At 43.8% G+C, this 25,836-nt stretch overlaps 1 protein-coding gene across 4 annotated transcripts in view; it reads right to left on the reverse strand.

Moving 5' to 3' along the window:
- Positions 1-25,836, reverse strand: part of KALRN (kalirin, RhoGEF kinase) — a 643,785-nt gene that overhangs the window by 215,017 nt on the left and 402,932 nt on the right. For all 4 annotated transcript variants that reach the window (XM_011950775.1, XM_011950777.1, XM_011950776.1 and 1 more), the window contains exons 28-33: positions 23,244-23,336; positions 17,808-17,919; positions 15,196-15,386; positions 14,656-14,757; positions 13,193-13,335; positions 9,709-9,811 (exon numbers count right to left, since the gene is read on the reverse strand). In XM_011950775.1, coding sequence (XP_011806165.1) covers positions 9,709-9,811; positions 13,193-13,335; positions 14,656-14,757; positions 15,196-15,386; positions 17,808-17,919; positions 23,244-23,336 — 744 coding nt within the window. The remainder of the gene's footprint in view (positions 1-9,708; positions 9,812-13,192; positions 13,336-14,655; positions 14,758-15,195; positions 15,387-17,807; positions 17,920-23,243; positions 23,337-25,836) is intronic.

Raw genomic sequence — 25,836 nt, forward strand, 5'->3', positions numbered from 1 at the left:
CTGGCATCTGCTACTAACTGTTCCTGGAAGAAGCCCTAAGCCAAACGTTACATCCTCACTGTTTTACCACAGAGGATCTTCGAACTTGTTTCTCTTGACAAAGCCGGCTTTTCAGCAATGGGGAAGTTCTCACCTCACACACCCATGTATTCACCCACTCTCATCATCCATCCACCACTTTGGTTGTGGCAGACAGTTTGGCAGTAGTCACCAGAAGGGATGAAGTGACACTAAAGTGCCAGGTAGGTGAAACTCAAGCAAGAATTTTCAATCCAAGCTCAAGATCACAAAAAAGAGTTACATTTCCCCACTTGTCTAGTCAACAAGATCTTTCCAAGAATTCTATGTTATGGTCACAGATGACATCGTTATGTTTTATACCACCGCACATAAGGTAAAGGGAGCTCCAGCCAAAGCAGAGCCATAACTTCAAAGCCACCTCAAGCCTGCCCCACCTACTCTAGATTGCATTGGCTCCAGAGGTTCCTGTCTAGCAAATTTTTGCTTAAAGACTTTTTTTGTTTTGTTTTGTTTTTTGAGACAGGGTCTCACTCCAGGCTGGAGTACAGTGGTGCAATCACAACTCACTGAAGTCTCGATCTCTTGGGCTCAAGCAATCCTCCCACCTCAGCCTCCCTAGTAGCTGAGACTAAGTCATGTGCCACCATGTCTGGCTAATTTTTGTATATATATTTTGTAGAGAGAGGGTTTCATCATGTTGCCCAGGCTGGTCTTGAACTCCTAGACTCAGCTGATCCACCCGCCTTGGCCTCTCAAAGTAGTAGGATTACAGGTGCAAACCACCATGCCCAACTCCTTCTGCTTAAAGTTTTTAAGCTTATTTTCATGTCTACCAGAAGAGCTTGCCTCCAGGTAATACACTCCCAATGTCACTTCTAGTCATCCTGGAGCTCAGCTTTTGAAGAACAAAATTTCCCATTCCCTGTTTCCCCTACAATTAGTTTTGACAATGTGGACTCAGTCATTTTGTTCTATATGAAAATAACTTTTTCCCTTTAATTGATTCAGAAGGAAAAAAGGGTAAGGGATATATCCAAAGGTCTATGCAGAACACTCCAGTAAAATCCTTGCCCTGAAAGCTACCACTTTTCTACCTGCAGCCTCCAAGCTTTGTTCTCCCCTCCCCTCCCTCCATCCATGCCATCTCCCTTCTTGTACCCCTTCTCCTGGCAGAACTGCAAGCGTACTCACTTGAGTCTTGTTTGCCTTGGACTGTCTCCAGCTAATCCACTTTAACATCTTGTCTCGCTCTCAGATTTTATTTCTCCTTCCACCAAAATTTTAATAATGAAATAGATTTCAATTTGAGTTGGGCTGTGGTGGGGCTGAACTGGTTCTGGCAGCTCAGTCCTCCCAGGCAGCTCTGCAGCAGGGATCAGCCTTGCCACATCCCACTGCTCACTGCCAAGCTCTCAGAGCCCAACCAGAATTTGCTTGAGAGGCTGGAAGATTCTGTCTAGGGCACAATCACACTCCCACCAAGGCTATGATGTGAGTCACAAGTATTTGGCATCAATGAGTCTGTGATAGGCATTAATACTTGCCACATGCCAACCCTGAAGCCCCTGGACTGCACTACAGAACCACTTTGTAATTTACTTTGTGTCGCTGTGGATTTGCTGGGGCAAAGTGGGAGGTGATGCAAGGACATTCGGTGTGGGGGGCGGGTGGGGGTAATAGTAATGTTTCCTTTCTGTTGCAAGGATCAACAAGCTGAACTATCAAGGTTACTACAAAAATACTATTTTTAATCCAACTTACCAGGCAGGAGATTGACTTGGTTTTGAATCTTAGGTCTGCCGTTAAGTGGCTTCATGACTCTGGGCAAGTCACTTTATTTATTTATTTTTAAAACAGAATGAAGGAAGAGGGCTAGATGATCTCTAAGGTTCCTTTCCTTCCTAAGATTCCATGATTTCAAATTCCAAACTCACACTGAATCAGATCTAGTCTCTGGTTACCCTTGCAGCTATCACATACAGATCTCATCTACTGGCAAATCACCTTTTCCAGCATCCCTATTTCTGTAACAAGTACTTGTATAAACGTGAAACAAATATTTATGCAGGTCCAAGTGCTCTGAGTACCACGAGGGCATTTCTGAGGTTTCCCGCAAGCTGTGTGTGTTCAGCAAACTACTCACTGGCAGCCATATTTTATGAAACTTACTTGCTTTTGCAGATGATTGGCAATTTTAATGATGGGTTTCTCGAGGGAGGTTTTCAAGCTATGGAATATAAATCAAAATATTAAGTAAAATAATGCTGATATGAAATATTTTGCCCTGTGAAGCTAGTTTGTATTTTTCAGCAAAGTATATTTCATACCCTTTGGTGGTATGCAACAGCTGGAAGCCAGTCATTTATTTGAGGAACTTTCGCTTAGAGGAAAACCTGTGACTTAAATTCCTCACACTTTATCGATTTGTTCTGAAAAGCCCACACATTTGTACTGTGTCGAATGTCTCTGAGGAGAGGATGGAGTTGTGCTTCTGGGAGGTGAGTGGGCAGCCAGAGGCAGGGAGCTGTAGGCATCCCAAGTACCACAGAAACCTCTGCATTTTGTTACCCTCCGCTCCTCCTCCTCCTCCAGCCACCTGCCTACCACAGATAAAAGTAACAAAGGAACTACACTAGGAAGAAAGTTATTTTCAGACTTAGCTCTGGACTTGAATTATTAAGAAAGCTAAAAAAAAAAAAATAACAATTTGGGCTTAGAGTGGAGATGGTATTTTTCCTACTTTTGAGTGACTATCAAGTCCTTCAGGAAAATCAGAGTGTTTCTATCTGGGATTTATACAGCAATTCTAATCCTATATGCTGTCAGGTGTGGGATGTGACTGAGACTCGAGATTTCGCAGCTATATTATAAAGCCCAAGTTTAGACTTCAGACATATCCACTCTAGGCCTTGGTAACAGGAAGTGCAATTATATACACTTTTCAGGTATTTATTTAAGGGTTTGAAGTGTTTTGTTACTAAATGGGAGGCAGCATAATCTCTCCCTAATAAGAAATATTTCAGGGGCCCCTCCAGCCCCACTGAGACAAAGGGCAGAGTAATAGAAGAGCTGAGGAATTTTTTCCAGAGACCTATCCCATTTTTCCTGCCTTCAAGATAGCACATTTAATGGGCCGGATCTCCAGTGTGTGGTGCCACTGTCCAGGGACCACAGCTAAACCTAACATGCTGTCACAGCAACATGCTGGAGATCCAGTCTTGGGTGGACTATCTTGATGGTTTTTAAGAATGTGTCAAGTGAAAAATATTACCATGTGAACTGCTAAGATTTTTATTGATCCTAATGCTGCCAAGTCTCCACATTTCCAGATGTCTGGTTTTCTCTTCAGTGGCAAAACACAGTGGTCTGTGGCCCCTTGAAACTCTAGGGGGCATGTTGCTGCCTGTTTTCTTGCACAGGAGTGCCCCGCAGTCCCCTGGGCAGTGACCTACCCCAGGTCTTCTGTGCTCTTTCATATAGGATCTCAGCTAGTCCTTCAAAATCCCAGGAAGTAGAAATCACTGCCTTCATCGTACAGATGAGGAGATGGAGGTATGAAGTGATTAAAGGACCACTCGGGTCATGCAGTTGGCACCCAGTTGGGGATTGTACCTGATCTCAAAACCCATCCCCTTTCTTTTACATCACATTTCCTCCCTGCAGCAGACACTACGGGCAGCCCACCCAGATCCCCTTTCCTGCCAGGGCACCAGTGTCCACAGCTCACAACTGACACAAACGGCTGGCCCCCTTGCCTCAAGGCAGGGCAAACTCCATGCAATTCCTACTGCAGAGCTCTGGGAGGGACCAGCCTTCACTCCTTCCCCACCAGACCCTGCTTCCCTTCTCTCTTTCCCCCCTTAGGAGCACTTTCTCAAATCACATGCATAGGAATCTCAGTCGAAGACTGCTTCTAGGGGATGGGAACTAGGGTGCTCTCCTTTGAGCTTTGAGTTGTCCTAACTCCATCCCTATTCTGTTTTTGTTTGTCTGTTTTCCTATTTGTGAACCCATTTAAGTAAAGACATTCATTTTTTCCCTCAGTCATCTGTCCTCCATAAGCACTAATCCCTACAGGGAAAATAATTTCTTACATCTAATTCAAGTCCTTTCAGTTGCAGCATTAGCCCACTTTTTCTCAGAAGAAAAACCAAGCAGTCTTTTATCGCTGATGCAATTAGCAGAAGACTAGAAACTGACATCCTTTCTCTTTCTGGTTTTCTATATACCAGAATGTAAGCTGGAAGATGGCAGGGCCTCTTCTCATTTACTGCTGTAGTTCTAGCATGGAGAACAGCATCTGCTGTAGAGTAGGTAGGACCTCCGCACAGTTCATGAATGAAGTGGGTGGGAATATACCAACACAGGGACTGGGTATCTCATGGTGCAGGGAGTGGTTCCTCTCTCTAGCTACTGCCCTTGCATCTAGTGGCCTCCCAGTGTGCAGGTGATGAAACTGTCAGTTCTGATGAAACAGGTAAGGCTCTATAGGAGTTCTGTTCTCAGAAGGCTCCTGCAGCTAGGCTGCTCTGCCTCTTGTTTACTGGCATCATGCTACGGCTTGTTATTAAAGCAGCAGTGACACTGCAGGAATCCTTTGAATTTCCCCTTAGTTGGACCCTTACCATCTCCGACCCAAGCCTTCCTTCCCAATTGGTAAAACAAAATCTTGGTCCTGACCCACTACATTGATGTGATAATTCATGGTTTAAAAACCATTGAGTTATATCCAAAAATGTCAGGGGTTCTCCAGGTATTTCCCTGTTCTTCTTTAGCATATCACCATTATCAGCCCACATTGCACCTCAGCTCACATTAGCTCATTACTGAAGTTCCTCTTCAAACCACACACCAGCCTGAAATGTTTCAGCAGTGTTCCTTCCCTTATAATTTTTTCAGAGAAGAGTACCAGCAAGTCAATTTCACTTCAATCTCCCTCTCTCTAGCCAACTCTGACATGTCTGGAAATTTATAGTGATTTTTGGATGGAGAGTATCCCTACTAGGATAGGTTTGTAACGTTCCCTTCAATAAGCATTTATTTTCTGTTTCCAGCATGCCTGGGCTAAATGGCAAATACATGCACTGGAACTATTACAGTGCAGATGGCTGCTTGTGTACCATTAGCTGGAAAGGATTCAGCAGATATCTATCAGGTTAAACAAGAAGATATTTGGCTGTCACCTCATTACTCAGCCCTGCTTGGCTAGAATTCTATAATTCTAGATTTCTTCTAAGTGTGACTGCAAAGCCCCACCATTTAGTAATGCACATATAGTCAAAAGATGATTTACAGTGGAATGACCTTTTCAGAAAATCATGAACTGACTCCTGGACAGAATATGGAGGGGCTCAGACCACCATGGAACGAAGTAAGCACACCTGTTTGCCCCTTAGGGAACTACTGCTTTTGTATTAGACAGGTGCAAGGTAGAAGCTATGCAGACCCATTTAAGTATTGAACAAAAGCAACCCTGGAAAAGTTACTAATGCCATTTACTGAGGCACCCATATTGTATTGTCAGTGTTTAATGTAGGATTAAGAATATTAAACTGTTTTCTCATCAAGAGAGGATTTATAGCTTAAGAAAACAGTTCAGCTTCTCTGCTATAGAGAAAAGTGGTTGCGTTTCCTTCTCTGGAGATGTCAAAGAAGAGTCAGACAAGGAGGTTTCCAAGTTACAGACCCTAGGTGAGAAATGAGAAGTGGTGTTGGGCATTGGTCTTCTGCTCCCAATCTTGTCTTTTTAGCAAGAATCTGGATGAAGCTATAGAAGATGCATTTATCCAATACTGCAGAGAGATACAGCTAACACACTGGACAATATAATTTGTATTCAATACATTCTAGAACACTGAAATGGAACTAAATAAAAGAAAATCTAATAGACATAAAGTAGCCTACACTCAGGTTACTAACTCACCCGCCCGACTAAGGACAGTCCATAAAAAAGGGTATGGAGATTTTACCAGCCAGCACTGGACACACATGCGAAACACGGCATGCCGTCTTAGGCAGGATCTGCACATAGCAGTTAGTCCTAGAACAAGGAGCCATGTTTACATTAGTTAGAATACTTCTGCAGTATTATGTACCTTTTAGATGTATTTATATTTAGATGTATTTATAGGACTCATTTTTTACAGAAATTACACACTAGAGTAAATCCAGATGAAGGCAACCTGGATGTGGAAGCATCCGAAAGATATATAAACATAAGGAACAGACACAGAAACTGATGACTTCTAAACAGAGATGATTTGGAGGAAAGATGTGACAAGCACCTTTCAACACTTAAAGCCTTAAGAGCTGCCACTAGCAAAATGTGGTACAATTCGAGTATTAAAATTAATACGTGATGCTAATAGACCATAATTAATTAAATAATAAAATAACCCATGAGCCAATGCTAACAGCAAATATCCAAACCTTAGATTCTAAGGGCTAGCAGATAGAAAAGAGAGTAAAGTTATTTTTATAGACAGGTGAGTTGAAGCTACATCACTTTAGGTCTAATATAGAGAAGAACCTGCTGACAGTTAATAAACAATAAAACCACAGGGCAGAACTAGCTCAAGCATTTTCAAATATCCTCACAGTCTGCCAAATAATTGTGCAGTCTTATTCATAGTATCTAAGCCTTTGCTTGCCCTCTAGTAAGAGTGGGAATTAACTTTTACTGAATGTCTAATGGTTATCAAGCAAATATTTTACGTAATCTTTCCAACGACTTAGTGAGATAGGTATTATTATCTCTGCTTTACAGAAAAAGGAAGGTACAGTAACCTATGCAATGTGACACAGAGTGTCAGAGCTGGGATTTGAACCTAGGTATATCGAACTCCTTCCACCACACCACAGCGTATGTAACACACACGGAGTGGTTGGAGGAGACCCTGGAGCCGCCACACCTCAAGTTGGTGTGTCATGACTCTTTAATGGTTATGCTTTCCTCATCTACTCAGCCAGACAGGGAAACTATTACTGTCATTCCTCTGGATTGTAAGAGGAAGACTGGGGCATTTTTCTAGAAGTCTACTGTTAGATGAGTCTGAATTGGGTGAGATGTCTCCACCCACTCCCCTCCCACAGTGCCCTTGTTTGCCCTTCTGTTGAATATGAGTCAGTTTACCTGATCAGTCCACTTTTTTAACTTCCTCTTTTTCAGAGGCTGTTCACCTGACCACTTAGAAACCAGGGTTCCCTGGCAGTCTAGTGTAGTTTGGGGAAAATCTGACACTGCTGATAACATCTACAAGTTCAAACATACCAATGAGTGATTTAACGGACGAAGGAAAGTGCAGTCACAGAGGACACATGGCTGCCCTGTTATCACTGTTTTGTGTTAGAAGAGTAAGAACATTTAAATTACAGTGCATAGGCCTAGAATGATCTTCCCCTTATTTTGAAAGTGTGACTATGTCTAAGGAATTTTCTAGGTTTTGTATACGGACATAACATAGAATCTCCTACCTTCTGCTCATGTCTCCTAAGGCCAGAGAAGGTAATTGGGATTTGATCTTTCTTTAGCACATTTAAAAATACAATGTTCATCTATCTGTCTGCTTTCAGAACACTGGTTTTAGCTGCCTCTTCCTCCTGGAGTTTCCTGAGACCAGTCATTTTGTCCCCTCTATTTATTTATTTCACAAGTATCTCCTGAGCCTCTCTGTGCTGCGTGTCAGGAGTACGGCAATTAAACAGACAGACACAGCTCTTGCCTTCATCAGGGCTCAATGACCTGGCTATTGAGACAGACATGAAACAAAAAATTACACAAGTAGAGATTCACACTCAACAAATAGTCTACATCTCTCTACAGTATCCAGCACAGAGCCTGGCACATGATGGGTGCTTCTACATGAATATGTGAGTGCTGTTTCTGTGAAATATGCAGAAAAACTGACCAGCTGAGTTCATCCTAGCATCAGGAATTCAACGCTTTGACTTTCAGAGTGGGGGAAAACTGGAAAAATCAGGAGATCTGTGTTCTAGTTCCTGCCTTCCCACAACTACTAGAATTGTCTTGGGCGAGTCACTTAGTTTCTCTGAGCCTACTTGCTTACTTGTAGAATAAAGTCTAAGTACAAGGACCCCTCATTAATAGTAAAATGGCTGCTGTCAGAGGTCTTCTAATCCAGCCCCACACATCTTGCCAGAAAGACAAGGCATAGCTGGAGCTGAGGTCTTCCTAAAACAAATGGCTCTAGCATAGGGGTCTGTGTCAAAGTCAGAGCTGCTGGGAAGATGGATTAGCAGCTGGAAGGCATGAATTCCCTGGACCATGACACTAATAATCTATGTCTGAACATGGGAAACACTGCACTTGACTTACCATCCACTGACTGTTTAAAGACGAACACTTTTTATACGCTAGGAACACTAGGTTGTATTTCTAGACAACAGGTCAGAGGAGACAGGAAATTACAGACATGGTTTTTCATTGTATGTTTTTACAAGTGGAAAAAAAAAACTAATTTTCCATCCACTCTGATAGTCAGTAGAAAATGGCTTAAAAACTTGAGGGCAGTTGTCAGAATTACCTTGAATGACCTTGAGCACTAGTCTAAAGCATGATTAGGGTGATTTGGCACAATTTCAGCAGGTTCGGGGCACAGTCCCCACACTAAGGTCTCAATGGTTTTTTTCTCCCAGCAAGAAAAAATAGGAAAAATCCTAATGAATGCAGATCATCTTTAAAAGAAATATCTATAACTTAGAAAACTAAGATGAAGCAATGACACAGCCTGCTGTCTGAGCCTGAAGGAGCAGGCCAAAATACTAGGTCTGAATAAACTAGGGACAAATAGTCTTTGGAAACCCAGAACTTCATTAATAAGATCACTAATAGGCAGCAAAAGATCATCTCATACTCTTTGAATTCTGGAGTAAGCAAATGAGAGGAGGCTCAGACATGGACCCTTTCTTCCCCCTGCTACAGATTCCGGCGGTTGCATTCCTTACCTACCTGGGGCAAATACACAGAGCCTTTGCTACAGTTTCTTTTCTTTTGCTTTCCCAGCAGAGCTACTAACTTTTGCTTACTTGCTCCAAAATGTTAGAAAGCAAGTGGCCAGGCTTTCTCACACAACTACATCCTTCATATAGCACTTCCTGGTCCTCCTGTCTTTCAGCAACTGAGCCCCAATAATCTGGCCAGAGGAAAGCATCATTTCCACTAGAGTCCCTTTGGATAAAAGGCTGCTACAAAGCAGCATCTCTGTGGCCATTTCCCAAACCATTAAGCTTGGTCTAACTTTGAGATGAGCTCTTCTCAAATCACTGTAAATTTGAGCCAATCACAGCCACTAAGGTCTCAGGACACTATCCCAATTCAGCCTCCCTGAGATCCATCCTCCCAGAAGGCAGGGCAGCCCAAGAAGCCCAGGTGGGGCATCTCAGAAAGAGAAGAAACCTAGACTCCCTCAGTACTCAGCCTTTCCACTTTTGTTAAACTCTCCCAACAGGAGAGGTCAGCCTGAACCACCGCAGTCTTCCATCCCCTCAGACAAGATCTCGTGCTGGGACATGCCTCCTTCAGCCCTGTTCTTTCCCCCTTGGCACAAAGAGACAACTGGCTCCTGAAGGTAGGATCCATAGTGAGAGAAATTCTCTAGGGGTACCTCTTCAGGGGTGGTTGAGCCATCAAGAAGTCTCAGGGGAAGGAAGGTTAGGACTCTGTCCTACCTTGTCACTGTCCACTGTGTTCTGAGAGGTCCTAGAAGCAATGGAGATGGTGTCTGGTTGGCTGCTCCCATCTCCCTGGCTGTCAATATCCTCCACTCCATCCCTGCAGGAAGAAGAGAAAAAAAACAGGGGTGGGGGTGGGGGGAACCACTGTGGGTTTAGAACACACAAGGATTTCCGGTTGGGTGGGCAGAGCAGCGCCTCACACTTTCTAGCAGGGATTTGTCTAAAATTATCCTGCTAAAGAGAGTGGCCCTATGCGATTTTCAGTGACGTCACTTCTTGCACTTAGTAAATACATAATCACTATGTTGATAACTGAACGCAAAATGACCCCCTTTCCCAAAACTCCTCCAGCCCATGCTGCAGAGGGGGTGTATGTATATGTGAATATATATATGTATATTTGGGAATGGGTCTATAACAGGCAGTAGGAAGATATATATCCTACTTAGAGCCTAGGCTTCTATCCAAGTGATTAGGTCATTTCAATAATCCCAAATTCAGGGTATTCAAGTTTTTGTACATGCTGTAATTAGGATGAGGGTTCATTTACAGTTGGCCTATAAAGAAAACAGAAGTGATAAGATTTCTTTTATTTTTTCATTTTTATTTTTTGAGATGGAATCTCATTCTGTCGCCCACGCTGGAGTGCAGTGGCGTGATCTTGGCTCACTGCAACCTTCCCCTCCCAGGGTCAAGCAGTTCTCCTGCCTCAGTCTCCCAAGTAGCTGGGATTCCAGGCTCCTGCCATCACACCCAGATAATTTTTGTATTTTTTTGTGGAGATGGGGTTTCACCATGTTGCCCAGGATGGTCTCAAACTCCTGACCTCAGGTGATGTGCCCGTCACGGCCTCCCAAAGTGCTGAGATTACAGGTGTGAGCCACTGCACCCAGCTAAGATTTCTTTTAAACTTAAGTTTCTTCTGTTCAAGAAAACAAGTTGAGTGGAATATTGTCTCCAGGGGTTATTATCTTTGGGAAATTCCTGATATTGGACCTTCAACTCCTGGGTGTGGAGAAGGAATTTATTACCTTCATCTGGCTGGGTTTTGAGGATCTCATGCATGTTTATAATGATTTCTTATCAACATAGAAGGCCAAGGCATTTTCTCAAATATTGGAGAACAGTCACAGGTTCCACAGCAGCTTTGGAGCCAGCTGTGCTTCTGTGTGTCAGCTAAGACCATCTCCTGAGTGCACTCCTGGCATTTAGACCCCTTCCTGGGCCCCAAACCATATAGCTGTCCCACTCCCATGTTCTTTCAGCTCTCCAGCTATAGAACTGTGCCCCCATCCTGTGTTGAGCCCATAGCCATGGCCAAGAGGGACTGGATGTCTGGAAACTGATGAAGGCTGCAAGGTCTGTGCCAGGAAAAGCTGGGAGAGATGTGGGGTTAGGGTTGGGGTTAGGTGAATTAGCACAGGAAATGACAGTTCTTCCAATGCGCGCTTTTATAAAAGACACCCTGATGCTGCTTGTGGAGAACTAATGGCATCAGGGGACAGGGAAACTGAAAGCCTGAGAATCCTACCACATGAACAAAGTGCCACAAATAATGAATTCACCTCAAAGGGTTTAAAATATTACACTCTGGTGTACGTGTGGATGTATGTGGATGTGTGTGTATGCAAGTACCCAGGCATGTGCACATGTATACACACAATGTCTATTCATCATAAAAAGTATTTTCTCCCACCTAGAACACTTCTAAGTCAACTGCTCTCTCACCATCATTTGTGAGCTTGGGAAATGTCAATTTATTTTAATAACATAAGCCACACATTCGTAGGAAGGAAAATCTGCTGTAAAAAGAATTTATGTGATGCATTTCAAAACCAAAAATAAAGGACTTTTAGATCATCTGTTGTTTTGGATTAACTGGGCCAGTGCTCCCCATCATGTGTAGACAGTTGAGAGCTGGCTGTACTTTCTGCTTCCTGCTATTCTGGCCCATGGTGGGCCCTTCTGGTCCACTCCAGATGAAGTCACTTCTGGGGGATGTGGGGAGCCCACCTAGGAGTGTGGGTAGTATTCCCCAACCAATGAACTCCTCTATAAACTGTCCCCATATCCAGGAATCCAAGATAATGGAATTATAGACTGCCTGGCTATTCTCTGCAGAGTATGCCAAGGTTTCTCACCCACCCATCACAGGACAAGAGAAAAGGTGTGAGCGGAGAAAAGTTAGGGACATTTCCAAGGTACGCCTTTCCCATATTCTAGAAATGCCCAAACTCTCCTACTATAGGAAAAAGGGGCTATGTCAGGGTAAATAACCCTAGTCAGCCTCACCTGAGTATCCTCTCTCACTATGATTCTAGACTACCATTTCTTTATACTTGTTTCCTTTCTAATTTCTTTATTAAAGTATGGATTCCCTGAGGCATGGCCTGTCTCCACTGCTAGACTTTAGTCCACCCCCTCCTTACCTGGACTCTGGACATAGATAACTGACATCAAAATGACCCCTCCCCCAGAGTAGTTATAATTTCTCCATGCAGCACTGAGGAGGTGACTTTATCCTGGTCATGCAGGTCTTGGGGCTTCTGCCCCATGGAGGTTTCTCTACCTTAGTCACATCCTTCTTTTGGTTACCACCTTGCTCAGGACCAATGCTGCTGCTGCTTCACAGGCCCTGAAATGGCTCCCTACACTGCTTGTCCTGGTTGGTACCTAAGGGTCAACTAAATCCTCTAGATTTATTCCCTTCAGCTACAGGGGAGGAGGGAAGAACCTGTTACCACTGATGACCATCTCTGTTAGAACCCCGTTTTTTTTCTTCAAAATGTATGTGAAGTTTTTGTATGCTTTCTTTGGAAGTGTCCCCCAAAAGAGTCATCAGAAGTGTAGGTGTCATATGGAGACTTGGGAAAGAAATACTTAAGAAGTCATCCATGGGTTTAGAGGAAACTGGGATTCAGAAGGGTCCAGAAAGATATAAGAAATAAGTCCTCTTCTGCCCAATGACATTGCTTATCATAGGTGAATGAAGGTGAGGTCTCTGTGGGTGTTGCAATAAGAGCTGCAATGAAACCACCACTCCACATGTTACAGTACACAAAGCCCTTTCACTATCCAACCAGTTCAGAGTTCCTCCACTCTAGGGCTCATCTAAAGTCCCCATTCTTTGAATTCTTATAGCATTTATGATCCCTGTCGGTGGTTCTTCTGGTCTATTACATGTGTGAGACATGGCTATTAGATGGCTCTTAAGGGAATCGACTCATCTTACACTTCCTTTTATCTTGTAGCACCTAGCAGAGTGTTCATCAAATAAGAGGTGCTCAATGAAGCCCTGCTGAATTTGACACTCGTGAGATGCTTAAAGATGAGATGACTCATCCTAGGTGGAACTCACAGGCCTTCCTGGAAAGTGCCACCTGCAGGGCACATCCCCCTTCAGAAGCAAAGATTCATCCCATTCCCGCACCCAGAAGCCTGTGAGGCAGGCAGTGCTGGAGGGAGAGGCGCTTGTTACCTCTTACTATTGTTCCTCTGTTTGGCTGGTGTTTTGGGGAGGTGAAGTGGCTCCTTTAAAGCTCCTTTCAGGTGAATGATCCTTTCTTGAATCACTTCTCGAATGTTCTTGATCCACTCCTGCTTGGTTTCGATGTTGGAGGCCTAGAGTGCCACAGGGAGAGAGACTGAGAACCCCAACTCCCATCACCTTGCCAAAAACAGCTCTCAACCCTCCTGCAGTCTTCATCTGTTATTTTCAAGGATTCCAAATGTCTGGGGAGTTTATTTATCATTTCATACTTATGACTCTTTAATACCAGAAACAGGCTTCTCCAACTCCCAGAACAGTGCTCTGACCTCAAGACTCAATGCAGAATTACTTGTATGAGAGTAACTGTCAAAGTATTTCATAACCCATAAGGCACTGACCAATCCTGATATCTGCCCTGGAGCTGGAACAGAATCTGGAAGTTTCCCCTGGGACAGGGATTAACACCTGGGTTGCTAGATCCAGGGGAGGTCTAGTGGGCACTGGGAGGGGCAGCATCTACTTCTCAATCAGTATGGATATATGTCAGGATGCTCACTTAGCATGGCTCCACAGACTTGTATTGACTAGAAGTCAGTCCTGGGCTTGTGGCAAGCTAACTCTGTTAACTAAGGCACTGCTATCATTTTATGATGATTCCATTTGTCTTGGTAGAATTTTTTTTTCTGGTAATTCTGCCTCACAACAGGTAGCAGCTATGCTGGCAGTTCAGAGTGAACAAGTGTGAAGCTTTTGTCAGGGTTGGACCATCTATTCCTTGGTGATGAGCACTTTCCTGACAAGCAAATGACTGCTGGGAGCTCCATTAGCTGCATGATCGCTGCTTAGCCAGGCTAACATCACTGCTGCGCCCCAGAGAGCAGCAATGACTCCTCAAGGCCATCCTCTAATGAAAGGCCCCCTCTTGACACTTCTCCCCATCAGCATGGTCCCCATGCCAATGTGATTTACTAGGGGTTCAAGAACATAGGTTCCGAGGGAATAAGGTCCATATCTTGTACAACGTTATCCCCCACCACACTAGGCACTATACCTTTTACACAGAAGCTATTTAGGAAAAAATGTTAAACGAATGTAGAGCAAATCAAGGTGCCTTTTGTCAAAGTGTCAATTGTTCTTGCCACTTGAAGGAGGACATACGGACAGAGCACAGTTTAAGTGGGTCTTGCTGAGCTGGCCCCGCAGGCCACTCCCTGCCCTCTTCCCTGTTGGTCACACATGTGCATGCACTTGAAGAGACCATGCGTCTTTGAGATTCTGGGTCTACCTTCATGATAGAATTTGCTTCTCAATACCCATGTGATGCTACCATTTCCAAGAGAGGCCCATGGCTCAGTAGAGTCTCTGCGTCTTAGCTTTTAGGTATCACTTGCCCACCCCCACTTCTATTACCCCCAACCCTAATCTTGTGCCTAGCAGAGAGCAGTACTTACTTTCAGCACTGTTTTATTGTCTGAGGATGGGGTGCGCCCAGACCACAAGGCGAATTTGCAGGGATCGCCCTCCACGTGCTCGGTCACACCCAGCTCTGAGGTCTGTAGACAGGAAATGCCTGTGAGAGGCGGGGAAGGGGAGGGCAGTGGGGAAACTTAGGGCTGGGGTGGGAAGGGAAAGGCAACAAAGAGGAGAGGACCGAGGGAGGGGCTTCTGTCAATCAAACTTTAACAGATTGGATATTCTGTTCATCTACCCAGGATGGAAGGACCTACAGGCACGTGCCTGATTAGCAGGTACCAGGGAGGGAAGGTGAAGAGGGAGGTGCTAAAAGCAAACAGAAAGAAGAACTGTGAACTCTAAAATGCAGACGTGGGAGGTGAGTGGGGTGCTTTCCAAATAGGAGACATTTTCATTTGTCCAGGATGGTTTTGGTGTGGAGGCTGGGGAGGAGATGAGATGAGTGTGTCCAGATCCCTTCCTGCCCATGGGTTCTATGAAAGCAGGGAGTCTTGTCTTATCCCACCTGCCCCACCTACCAGTAGCTTGTTCTTGTAAACATATTTCGTGTGTCCTGAAGAGTCTTTGATTTCCTTGCTAAAAACCAAGGAGATCTCAAAGAGGAACAAGTGCCGCTCCCGCCCCTTCCGGATCAGCGACTTTGGGTCCCACACTTGAAAGGCATCCTGGAGAATCAACTCCCCCTGCACATCCAGGTTCTCGTCGAACCCTGAAAAACATCCATTTTCACCCTGTGGAGTTTCTCTACTGCCACAGTCAGGGGGGCCATGTTCCACTCCCCTCTTGGAGAAAGGCCTCTCTTATTGTTAGTCCTCAGTTCCTAAAGGGTTTTTCTCTCTCTGCTAACTCCAGAGACTGCTGAACACTTCCATAGACATCTCTGAGAATTGCAATTAGATCTCTCCTGACCCCTTCCTGCACCATGTCTTTTATATACATAACCAATATTAGTGGAATCTCCTGCAAAGGTCCTATGCAACCTCACATCTTCACATACCCACAGTTGGCCTCCTACAAGGGCAAATCCCATAGCTCCTTTGTCCTCCACAACTTTCTACTGTTCCTGACTTGCAGCTATGAGTAGGGCTGAGGACAAACACTTCCTGACTGAGTGTCTTCAGCTCATCTTTATTTGTCATATTACCTCCTTAATTCTCTTCATTCGTCTTTTTTGTTTGTTTGTTTGTTTTTGGTTTTTTTTTGGTGCAGTGGCATGATCATGGCTCACTGTGGCCTTGAACTTCCAGGTTCAAGTGATCTTCCCACCTTAGCTTCCCAAGTAGCTGGGTCTATAGGTACATAACACCATGCCCAGGTAATTTTTATATTTTCTGTAGAGACAAGGTCTCTACAGACCAGCTGTTGTTGCCCAGGCTGGTCTCGAGCTCAAGTGATCCTCCCACATTGGCCTCCCAAAGTGCTAGTACTACAGGCATGAGCCACTGTGCCTGGTCTACCTTAATTCCTGTATTCCATTTCTAGAATTCCCCCCTTTGATTGCTTTGCACAAGACTTCAACAGTTTATATTTATACCACTTTATACAGTTTATATTTATACCACTTTAAGTTTTTAAGAGAGGCTCTCAAACTTTAATGTGCAAAAGAATCACCTGGAGAGCTTGTGAAAACACAGATTACTGCCCACCCTCCAACCTCCCCAGATATTCTGATTCAGTAGGTGTGGGGTGAGTCCATGAATGTGCACTTCTGACAAGCTCCCAGGTGCTGTTGCTGCTGCTGGTAAACAGACCATGCACGGAGTAGCTGGATCCAGAGCATAGGTCAGGGACAGACTGGAGGAGCTGGGTACTTGCAGGTACTTCATGGTGGGGTGGAGGTGAAGGTATAAACAGGGAGGAAAGGAGTGGAGAAACTGTGTCAACAGGAGTACAATTAGATTGTTCCTGCTCAGCCTAAGGAAAATAGCCAGGGCTCCTTTGCTCTAAGAATTGAGGCTTCTAGTGCTAAGGATGGTCCAGGAAATATGGAGACCGTATCAAGTCTCCTAAGGTGGTGGTGGTATTGGCGGAGTAGGATGGAGTCCAGAAGAGAAAAAACAGCCACGTGTTTACATATTTGCAACAGGCTATACACATTTCCTTTAGCATCCATTAAAAATGTTAATTTTTTTTTTTTTTTTTGAGATGGAGTCTCCTTCTATCGCTCAGGCTGGAGTACAGCAATGTGATCTCGGCTCACGGCAACCTCTGTCTTCTGGGCTTAAGCGATTCTCATACCTCAGCCTCCCGAGTAGCTGGGATTACAGGCATGCACCACCACAACTGGCTAATTTTTGTATTTTTAGTAGAGACTGGGTTTTGCCATGTTGGCCAGGCTGGTCTCGAACTCCTGACCTCATGATCCACCCACCTTGGCCTCCCCAAAAAATGTTAAATCATTAATTCATCTAACAAATTCCGCCCCAGTATGGCTGCTCTGCCCACTCATTCTGCAGTGTTAAGACGACTTTACTGGAATCTTACTCTATAGGTTTCTGGTCCTAAGAAGATAGTTTCAGCTGACTGAAGTCTTATCAGAGTTGTTTGGCTGGACTTACTAACCTTCCAGGAAGACAAAATGCTGGTTGCACAAGAATGTGAATGTATTTAATGCCACTGAACGGTATATTCAAAAATTGTTAAAATGGTAAATTTATGCTACACATATTATGTATATTTTACCATAATAAAAAAAGAGCATAAGGCTGAAGATGGTATGCTTTGTGTGTGTGTGTCTGTGTGTGTTTCTGTGATCAGGATTTCTGTTCATTGTGATGACCAAGGCAATGCAATGCAGATGCTACACAGACTAACAAGACTGCTGCGGGTTGGGAGCTCTAGCACACCAACAGTGAGGGTAATGGCCTGTCCTGGACTCTCTCATGGGCAGCAACATGTCCACATAACCTCCAGTGGCTTAGGCCTGGTCCTTCCTGGAAGCAGGGTGCTAGCCAAGTTGGTCCTTGTGGAGCCCCTCTCACACGACAAGGGCCTATGTAACTATTTGTCATTTCTTCTCTCTTCCAGCCTTAGCTTTTTTTGTCTAATTTCATGCCACTTCCTCTCATGATGCAAGTTCCCCCGTCTTAAGGAAGAGAGGAGGCTTCCCCAGTGTGGGGAGGACAGCTACCTTCCAGCATGCTGACATGCATGGCATCATTGGCTTTCTTTGGGACACTGAGCATCACTTCCAGGCCATCCTTGAGCTCCCCTTTCCCTTCTTCACAGCAAGTCAAAAGTTCCTGGGGAAAAAAAAAGTCCGGACACAATTAGGGCCATCTCCCCCAGCTTCCTCCCACCACCTAGCCCACCAAGGAAATTACAGACCAGCTTCGCTCTCTGTAATGGTTCCCTCTGAGCTATAAAGAAAGTGAGGTGGGGTAAGGGGTTATCTCCAAGAATTTAACCACAATTTTTCTCTCACACTGAGCATTCTCAGCCCAATCTAGCCCAAACTAACTCAATCCAACCCAATTCCCAAATGGCTTGACCTGTAAGTCAGCAACTGAGGCATTCTCTGTCACTGGACTGCCCTCTTAGGGAAGGGGCTACCCCGGTAAAGCACAAGAACAGAGGTGCAGTATTGTGTAATCCAATAAAGAGAACAAAGAGAAGAATGAGAAGGATAAAGGGAAGATAAAGAATGTGCTATGCAGCACCCATATATCCCTGCATGCTTACTGCTGACACCACTTTTATTTACAAGCCTCTACAGCCTGAATGCTGACTTCCATCCTACTGGGAACAACCTGAGGTTGCAGACTTAATAGGCTTATGACATCCCAGAGTAATAAAATATTTTTAGATCATATGGATCAGGAGTTCCTAATCTGGGGCCAATAGATGGGATTCTAGGCTATTTCACTGTCAGATGAGGTAAGTGCGATTAAGAGAGATAAATTGATTTTCCTCAGGTTATAGAACTCAGTGGAGGCTACGCAGGGGCCTGAATCCAGGTCCCCCGAATCCAAGTCTGGCACTTTATCCACCACATCAACCCTGTTTCTCCTATATTCTGTTCCCCATTGAGGCTTCCAGCGGCAATACCTTCTTTCTTTTACCTCCTGGGGAGCTGGGGAGTATGTCCTTTCTTTTGTATTTCCTCACTGGAGACTCAATCATCACCATCCCCATAAAATATATATAGTATTTGGTTGGTGGAGAAAAGATCATTTCCAACTATCTTAAGAATCATAAGACTACTTGGAACGATTTTTGCCCAAACCAGAAGAATGTTGGCTTTTCATTTTTCCTATCAGGGTCATTGTATCTTGCTCACTTTGATACTGGGAAGGGAATGGTTAAGCAACAGATTTGCAAACCATACTCTCTCCTCCGGGGGGCAGGGGATGCGTGTTGAGTGGAGGTGCCTTTCCCAGAAAGAAAGAAGTTCACCAGATCAAATCTTGTAAACACGTTAATGACAGACCTCTTGACAAATAACCTAATGGTACTTGTTAGGAAAAGATGACTTATCTAGGAAATGCTTTTAATAGGATAAATCTTGTCTGTCTAGGGCTTCTTATGGTAAATAATCCTAGAATCTGTGCTTTAGAGGCATGGCTCTCTGGAAGGTGTCACATAAGCTGTGCAACTATCTAAGTAAAAAGGGAATGTCTTTCATGACCAAATGACTCTCTTCAGGGCAAGTGATACAATGCGACATACATAATTTACAGACCTTGTACGTCAATCTGGCCGCAGCATGTCCTGATGCTGCAAGAAAAGGCTTGGAGCTGCACTGGTGGTCCTGGCCCTTTCCCATGTCACCTCTGCCTTAGAATTACTTGTATCCTTGAAATTATTAGTCAAGCTTTACACTTGGTAAGATATCTAATTAGTGAGAGTCTGATCTAAAAATCCAATCCTTAGTGTTATCTTGGATACACTCCCATAGGAATAAGGGAGCTTTGAGTGTCCAAAGAAGAAGTGCGCCCCCTAGAGCACATGTTTGGGAGGGAGAAGTGATCAGTGCTCAGCTCTGTCCTTGGCTCCAGTCACTATAATGTCATCCTTGTTCAGAAAGTGGTATTGACTTCTGCCAACCTAAAGTGCTCAGATTCTCCCACCCCTTTACTTATTTTAACCTTCCCAATCTTATTTTCATACATCGTCAAAGAAAATCCTGAGGTAAAACATAAGAGAAAAAACAAGAAATATGCTTCAGTTTGTGACAGAAAACACAAATTAGTTTAATCCCCCCTGCTCAAAACAATTGAGCAAGTCTACCAATCTACCAGCTGGGCCAATAAATTTTCCCTGATCCTTGCTATACTTTGTGATAAGGAGAAGGCTCCACATTTAATTTAGGATCCTTTTGTAAAGCCACAGCAGATTTACATGAAGAATACTGAGCACTCTGACATAAAGTTTCTACTTTCATGCTATACCTAAAGTGATGAACCCAGAGGATACTGATAATTAAATATACATTTATTTGAAATAAAACTGACTTTATGAAAATAAGTCCCATATTATTTATTTATAGTAAAAGCTCAGCAAACTGTTTTTCTCTTACTCAGCAGGCACTCTGCCAACAGCACATTTAAAAAAGACCAAAACTATCTTCTTTTTTTTGAGACAGAGTCTTGCTCTGTCACCCAGGCTGGAGTGCAGTGGCTTGATCTCAGCTCACTGCAACCTCCACCTCCCAGGTTCAAGCAATTCTCCTGCTTCAGCCTCCCGAGTAGCTGGGACTACAGGTGCATGCCACCATGCCTGGATAATTTTTATATTTTTAGTAGAGATGAGGTTTCACCATATTGGTCAGGCTGGTCTCGAACTCCTGACCTCAAGTGATCCACCCGCCTTGGACACCCAAAGTGCTGGGATTATAGGCGTGAGTCACTGTGCCCAGCCTGTTTTCCAAAAAAAAAAAAAAAAAAAATTTACTTCCTCACAATCAAATTCCTGCCACTTTATTTTTCCACTTCTTAGCTACCTCTATAGGCAACTCTTCCTAAAACACTCAATTCCAGAACAAAGTTCCAGAGCCCACTCCTTCAACTGCCTACAGCAAAACACAAGCCTATTCTATCCTCAACTTCCCTCCCTTGTCTGTGCCACATAATTCATCCTAGGGGGCTTACACCTTACAGGATTAAAGGGAGAGGTAAAAAGCTATATTTCTTTTAGAACTGCATCTTAGTTGATTTAAGACACTGGGAGTGTGGAAAGTTGAGTCAGCACTGGTTTGTCTTTCTTTCCTTTTTTTTTTTTTTCTTTTTAAATTCACAACCCCACCAATTCCTGAAAAACCTTTGGGTGTGATACATACATTAAAAACCATAAAAATCAATTTTAAAAAGTCTATTAGCAGAAGAAAAATAATTTCATTTTCTATTTTATTCATTTATTTTTTTTTTTGAGACAGAGTCTCACCCTGTTGCCCAGGCTATAGTGCAGTGGCATGATATTTGGCTCACTGCAGCCTCTGCCTCCGAGGCTCAAGCATTTCTCATGCCTTAGCCTCCTGATTACAGGCACATGCCACCATGCCCAGCTAATTTTTTGTAGAGACGGGGTTTTGCCACGTTGGCCAGGCTGGTCTTGAACTCTTGACCTCAAGCAATCCACCTGCCTTGGCCTCCGAAAGTGCTGGGATTACAGGCATGAGCCACCACGCCCAGCCATGAAAAATAATTTTAAAAGGCCAAGCATTAAGTGGGATAGGAAAGAAGAAGATAATAATACACAAAATCTAGGCTAAGGAGATTCTACTGTAAGCAACCACAAAATTCAATGCTAACTTTCTAATAGCCACAGGTAAAGAAGGGCCTGAGCATCTGTCATTTAAAGACAGAAAGTATGTCCATTTTTCAGGAGAGAGGATTCCCTATGCCCCTGTCCTGAGGTCTCACAAGAATTTCTTGTGAGCCTTTATGTAAGAAGTTTCAAAAAACAAAGAAGGGAAAGCAGTTCTGCCAGGACAGGTGGGGTGTCTGCATACTCTTTTCTCACACTAGTCCTCAGTAAAGGCCGAGGGTGTGATGTCCAGTTGTAACACTTTAAGCCATTTCTGCAGGGTTGGATGGCTGGACTCCTGGAAGCAAACACCCATAGCCTCTTCTTGGAGATGAGGAAGGAGAATTGCAGGGAGGAGGTTGAAGGGAAATGATGTGGCATGGCCCCACTCTGACTCAGGGGACAGAAAACCCTACCAGGGCACAGGCTCCTGCACCTTCACTGCACTGCTGCCCTCACGCCTCTCATCATGGAACCTCAAGTGCTAAGCCAGGGAGATTCCATGGGCTGGGAATGGTGAACTCACTCCAGTGTGACTAGAATGAAGGATTTGAAATTAGACTGGTTTTCAAGTTCAGTGAAACGAGACTATGTAAATTTTTGCAGGCATCTCTAAACAGGAGCTGAATTACATCAGATTTTCTCTGAAATTACACAATGTACTTATAACATGTCCCCTACTATCCCTTTATCTTTGCATTAAAGGAGCAACCAGCAGTATATTTCAAATGAGGGAAAACTCTACCCCTAAACTTTAGGAATTAATATAGATGGGGGTTATTTAACTACTTGTGTCAATTCCCCAGGCTTTCTGTGGAAATGACATTATTTTCAATGTATCAATGCATTCTTATATGAGAAGGATCAACTCAAATTACTTAGTGTTTTGCATATTTGGTTATTTAACTTTTAAAGAAAAGGTTTTGAAGGAAGATCCAAATCTCTTGGTTGGCTCCAGAAGAACTCCAACACGCGAGAACCTACAGATATAAGAATACTCTTGTGTTTTAATATGTACCCTTTGACTATTTTCCCTCAAAATCCTCATCGTCTTGACAAACAGAGATTAAGACAATGGTAGGTGCCACCCTGGCCTCAACTATCCATGTAAACTGGCACTGCCCTTAGGACTCTGACCTTTTATTTATTTATTAATTATTATTATTATTTTGAGACTGTGTCTCACTCTGTCACTCAGGCTGGAGTTCAGTGGCGTGATCTCAGATCACTGCAACCTCTGCCTCCTGGGTTCAAGTGATTCTCTTGCCTCAGCCTCTCGAGTAACTGGGATTACAGGTGCACACCACCACCCCTGGCTAAGTTTTTGTATTTTTAGTAGAGATGGAGTTTCGCCATGCTGGCCAGGCTGGTCTCAAACTCCCAGCCCCAAATGATCTGCCCATCTCAGCCTCCCAAAGTGCTGGGATTATAGGCTTGCGCCACTGTGCCTGGACAGACTCTGACCCTTGATTTCATCAAAAGCGGGGGCTACCGGGAAGAATCTGCTTCTGTAAGGAGGGACAAGAAAGCCTCTAGGAGCCAGTCAGTGCCTGAGAAGGCAATTGCTAAAAGTTCTGCAGTGGTAGGTAGATGAGAAAATAGTCACAACTTATTCCTGCTCCCTTTTCTTCCCCTTCTGCCTTAAAATAGGCATCTGGAATTCCATGGGATAGGACAGCAACGCCAGCGTGGGCTGAAGTTCTGCTCTAGGTAGAAGAAAGGTCTTCAGGTGGAAACATTCCCATCCTTACGGGCCAAAGCTGGGACTCCCTTGCCATAGGCGGTAGGCAGTGGAGGCGGATGTGGAGGGGAAGGGAGGTACCTTCAGGAGAAGTTGATATTTGGTGATCCTTTGGACAGGCTTAATTAGGTAGGAAGAGATGGAATTGGCCAGACCATGCCGTTGCTGTATCTCCTGCAGGGATGAGAACAAGGTGCAATTAGACAAAGAGGGGCATGTGCATGTGTGTGTTCTGAAAGGAGAGAGGCAGGGGTCAGAAGAGAGGAAGAAAGAGAAAAAGGTAGACAAGTCTGAGAACATATTCTTTGATAGGGAGAGGGAGTAAAAAGAGAAACAAAAGAGACCAAGATGGATATAGAGAGAAAATAGGAGAGAGACTAAAAAGAGAGAAGGGTTAGGGAAAGAAGCAGGTATGCGAAACTAATAGAAAATTGAACAGAAATGGAGAAAAAGAGCAGTAGAAAAGAGAGCAATAAGGTAAATAACAGAGCGGAGGGTAAGGAGAGATGAAGTAGGAGTGAAAGGAAATCAGCTCCAAAAAGGGGAGAAGAGAGTATAGGGAAGGCAGAGAATGAGGCTCTGACTTCCATTCTGATGGCTCCTGATCAGTCTTTCCCTGCCCTCAATCTCCTTAAAATACCACATGGATATATCTCCTTTATTAATACCATCCTCCTCTTTAAATTTAACACATCCCAACTTAGGGTCATCACTTTAATTCTTATAAATGTTTCATAGGGATCAATGGCACCTCCTTCATTCTTCAGGTCTCCTAAGCTAGAAACCACAGAGTCAATTTTAGTCATTTCTCCTCTGTTATCCCTGGTGACAAATCTTTCCTTTCCATTTCCAGGGACATTGTCCTCATCACTCATGCCCAGGTTAAGGCCATGGCCTCCAATTACTGTTTGTGCTTCTAGTCTCTCCTTTTACTCTCTATCCTACCTCCAAAATGATCTTCTACTCCCAAAGTCTAGGGGTTATAAGTGGCAGAAAAAGGTACATTTTGGTCCCTGCCCTCAAAAAGCTTACAGTCTAGCTGAGAATACTCAACGCACATGAACTAGAGATCAACAAAGGACAATACAGGAAATGGTACAGCCAATAAAAATGGGAGTGATTACTGGGTTTGGGAGTGGCCAGGTGGTTAGTAGAGACAAGGCCTCAACCTCACCTGGAGCTAAGAGGTGAGGTGGGCAGGTGGCGTGGGTTAAGTAAAAGGTTGGAGAAATGACACTCACTTACATCAAACACAAAATGTATCGGCTGAAATAATCATTGTGTGTTTATATGATGATGACGACCGTGACAGAATGGTACAGAGGATGCACACCCACCTCTATAAAGAAGTGAAAAATAAAGTTAGATATTCAAGGCTGGGTCATTGATGGGTTTGAGTTAGAAAAGAGTTAGGATATGAGGGTAAGTTTTTCAATGGAAAAGCATCACAGATCTTAAAGAGAAGAAACGGGTGGGGCATGGTGGCTCATGCCTGTAATTCCAGCACTTTGGGAGGCTGAGGCAGGAGGATTGCTTGCGTCCAGGAGTTCAAGACCAGCCTGGGCAACACAGCCAGATCCCATCTCTACAAAAAATACAAAAATTAGCTGGGTATGGTGCCACGTGCCTCTTGTCCCAGCTGCTTGGGAGGCTGAGGTCACAGGATTGCTTGAGCCCAGGAGGTCAAGGCTGTAGTGAGCTATGATCATGCCACTGCACTCGGCCTGGGTGACAGAGAGAGACCCTGTCTCAAAACAAACAAACAAACAACAACAAAAAAGAAAAAAAAACACACGATGAAAGTAACGTTTCAGAAAGAGTAATATATAGCTAATAGCAACATGGGGGTAAATCTTGGAGAAACAGACAGAGATAAGTTATGAGGCTATTGCAAAAGCCCAGGTGTGTAGATCTGAAGTTGCCACATGATCCAGCAGTTCAAATTCTAGGTCTATGCATGAAAAACCCAAATACCCATGAATTGATAAATGAAAAAACAAAATGTAGAATATTCATACAATGGAATATTATTTGGACATAAAAAGAAATGAAGCTCAGATGCACGAAACAACATAGATGAACCCTGAAAACATTATGCTAAGTGAAAGAAGCCAGTCACAAAAGACCATGTATTATGACTCAATTTTTATGCAATGTCCAGGCAAAGTAGATCTATCTGTAGTGACATAAAGTACATCATTGGTTGTTTGGGGGTGGGGGTTTGTGGTGGAGTGCTGGGAGGTGATGGCTAAAGGATACAGGGTTGCTTTGTGAGGGTGATGAAAGTGTCCTAAAATCGACTGTAGGGATGGTTGCACGTATCTGTGAGCACACACACAAAAACACTGAATTCATACTTTAAATGGGCAAAATGTATGATATCTGAAATCATCTCTCAGTAAAGCTGTTATTTTAAAATAGGTCCAGGTATGCAATGTAGGGGCATGCCCTAAGCTAGAATTAGTGAGAATAAAGTATTAGGAAGAATAAAAGATATATTTTAAAGAGGGACTTGATAGGACTTGTTATGGGGCTATGAAGAAGGGTTGAGAAGAGATAATAATAATTTTAAAAATTATTCCATTGCCTATAAGAAATGATTTCTATCCCCGAAAGTAGTAATTTTGTCACTATTTGCCTCTTCCCCAGAGGTGTGTAGTTACAAGGCTTGTTT

Source organism: Colobus angolensis, unplaced genomic scaffold (genome assembly GCF_000951035.1).
Source record: "Colobus angolensis palliatus isolate OR3802 unplaced genomic scaffold, Cang.pa_1.0 Scaffold31, whole genome shotgun sequence".
Lineage (NCBI taxonomy): Eukaryota > Metazoa > Chordata > Mammalia > Primates > Cercopithecidae > Colobus > Colobus angolensis.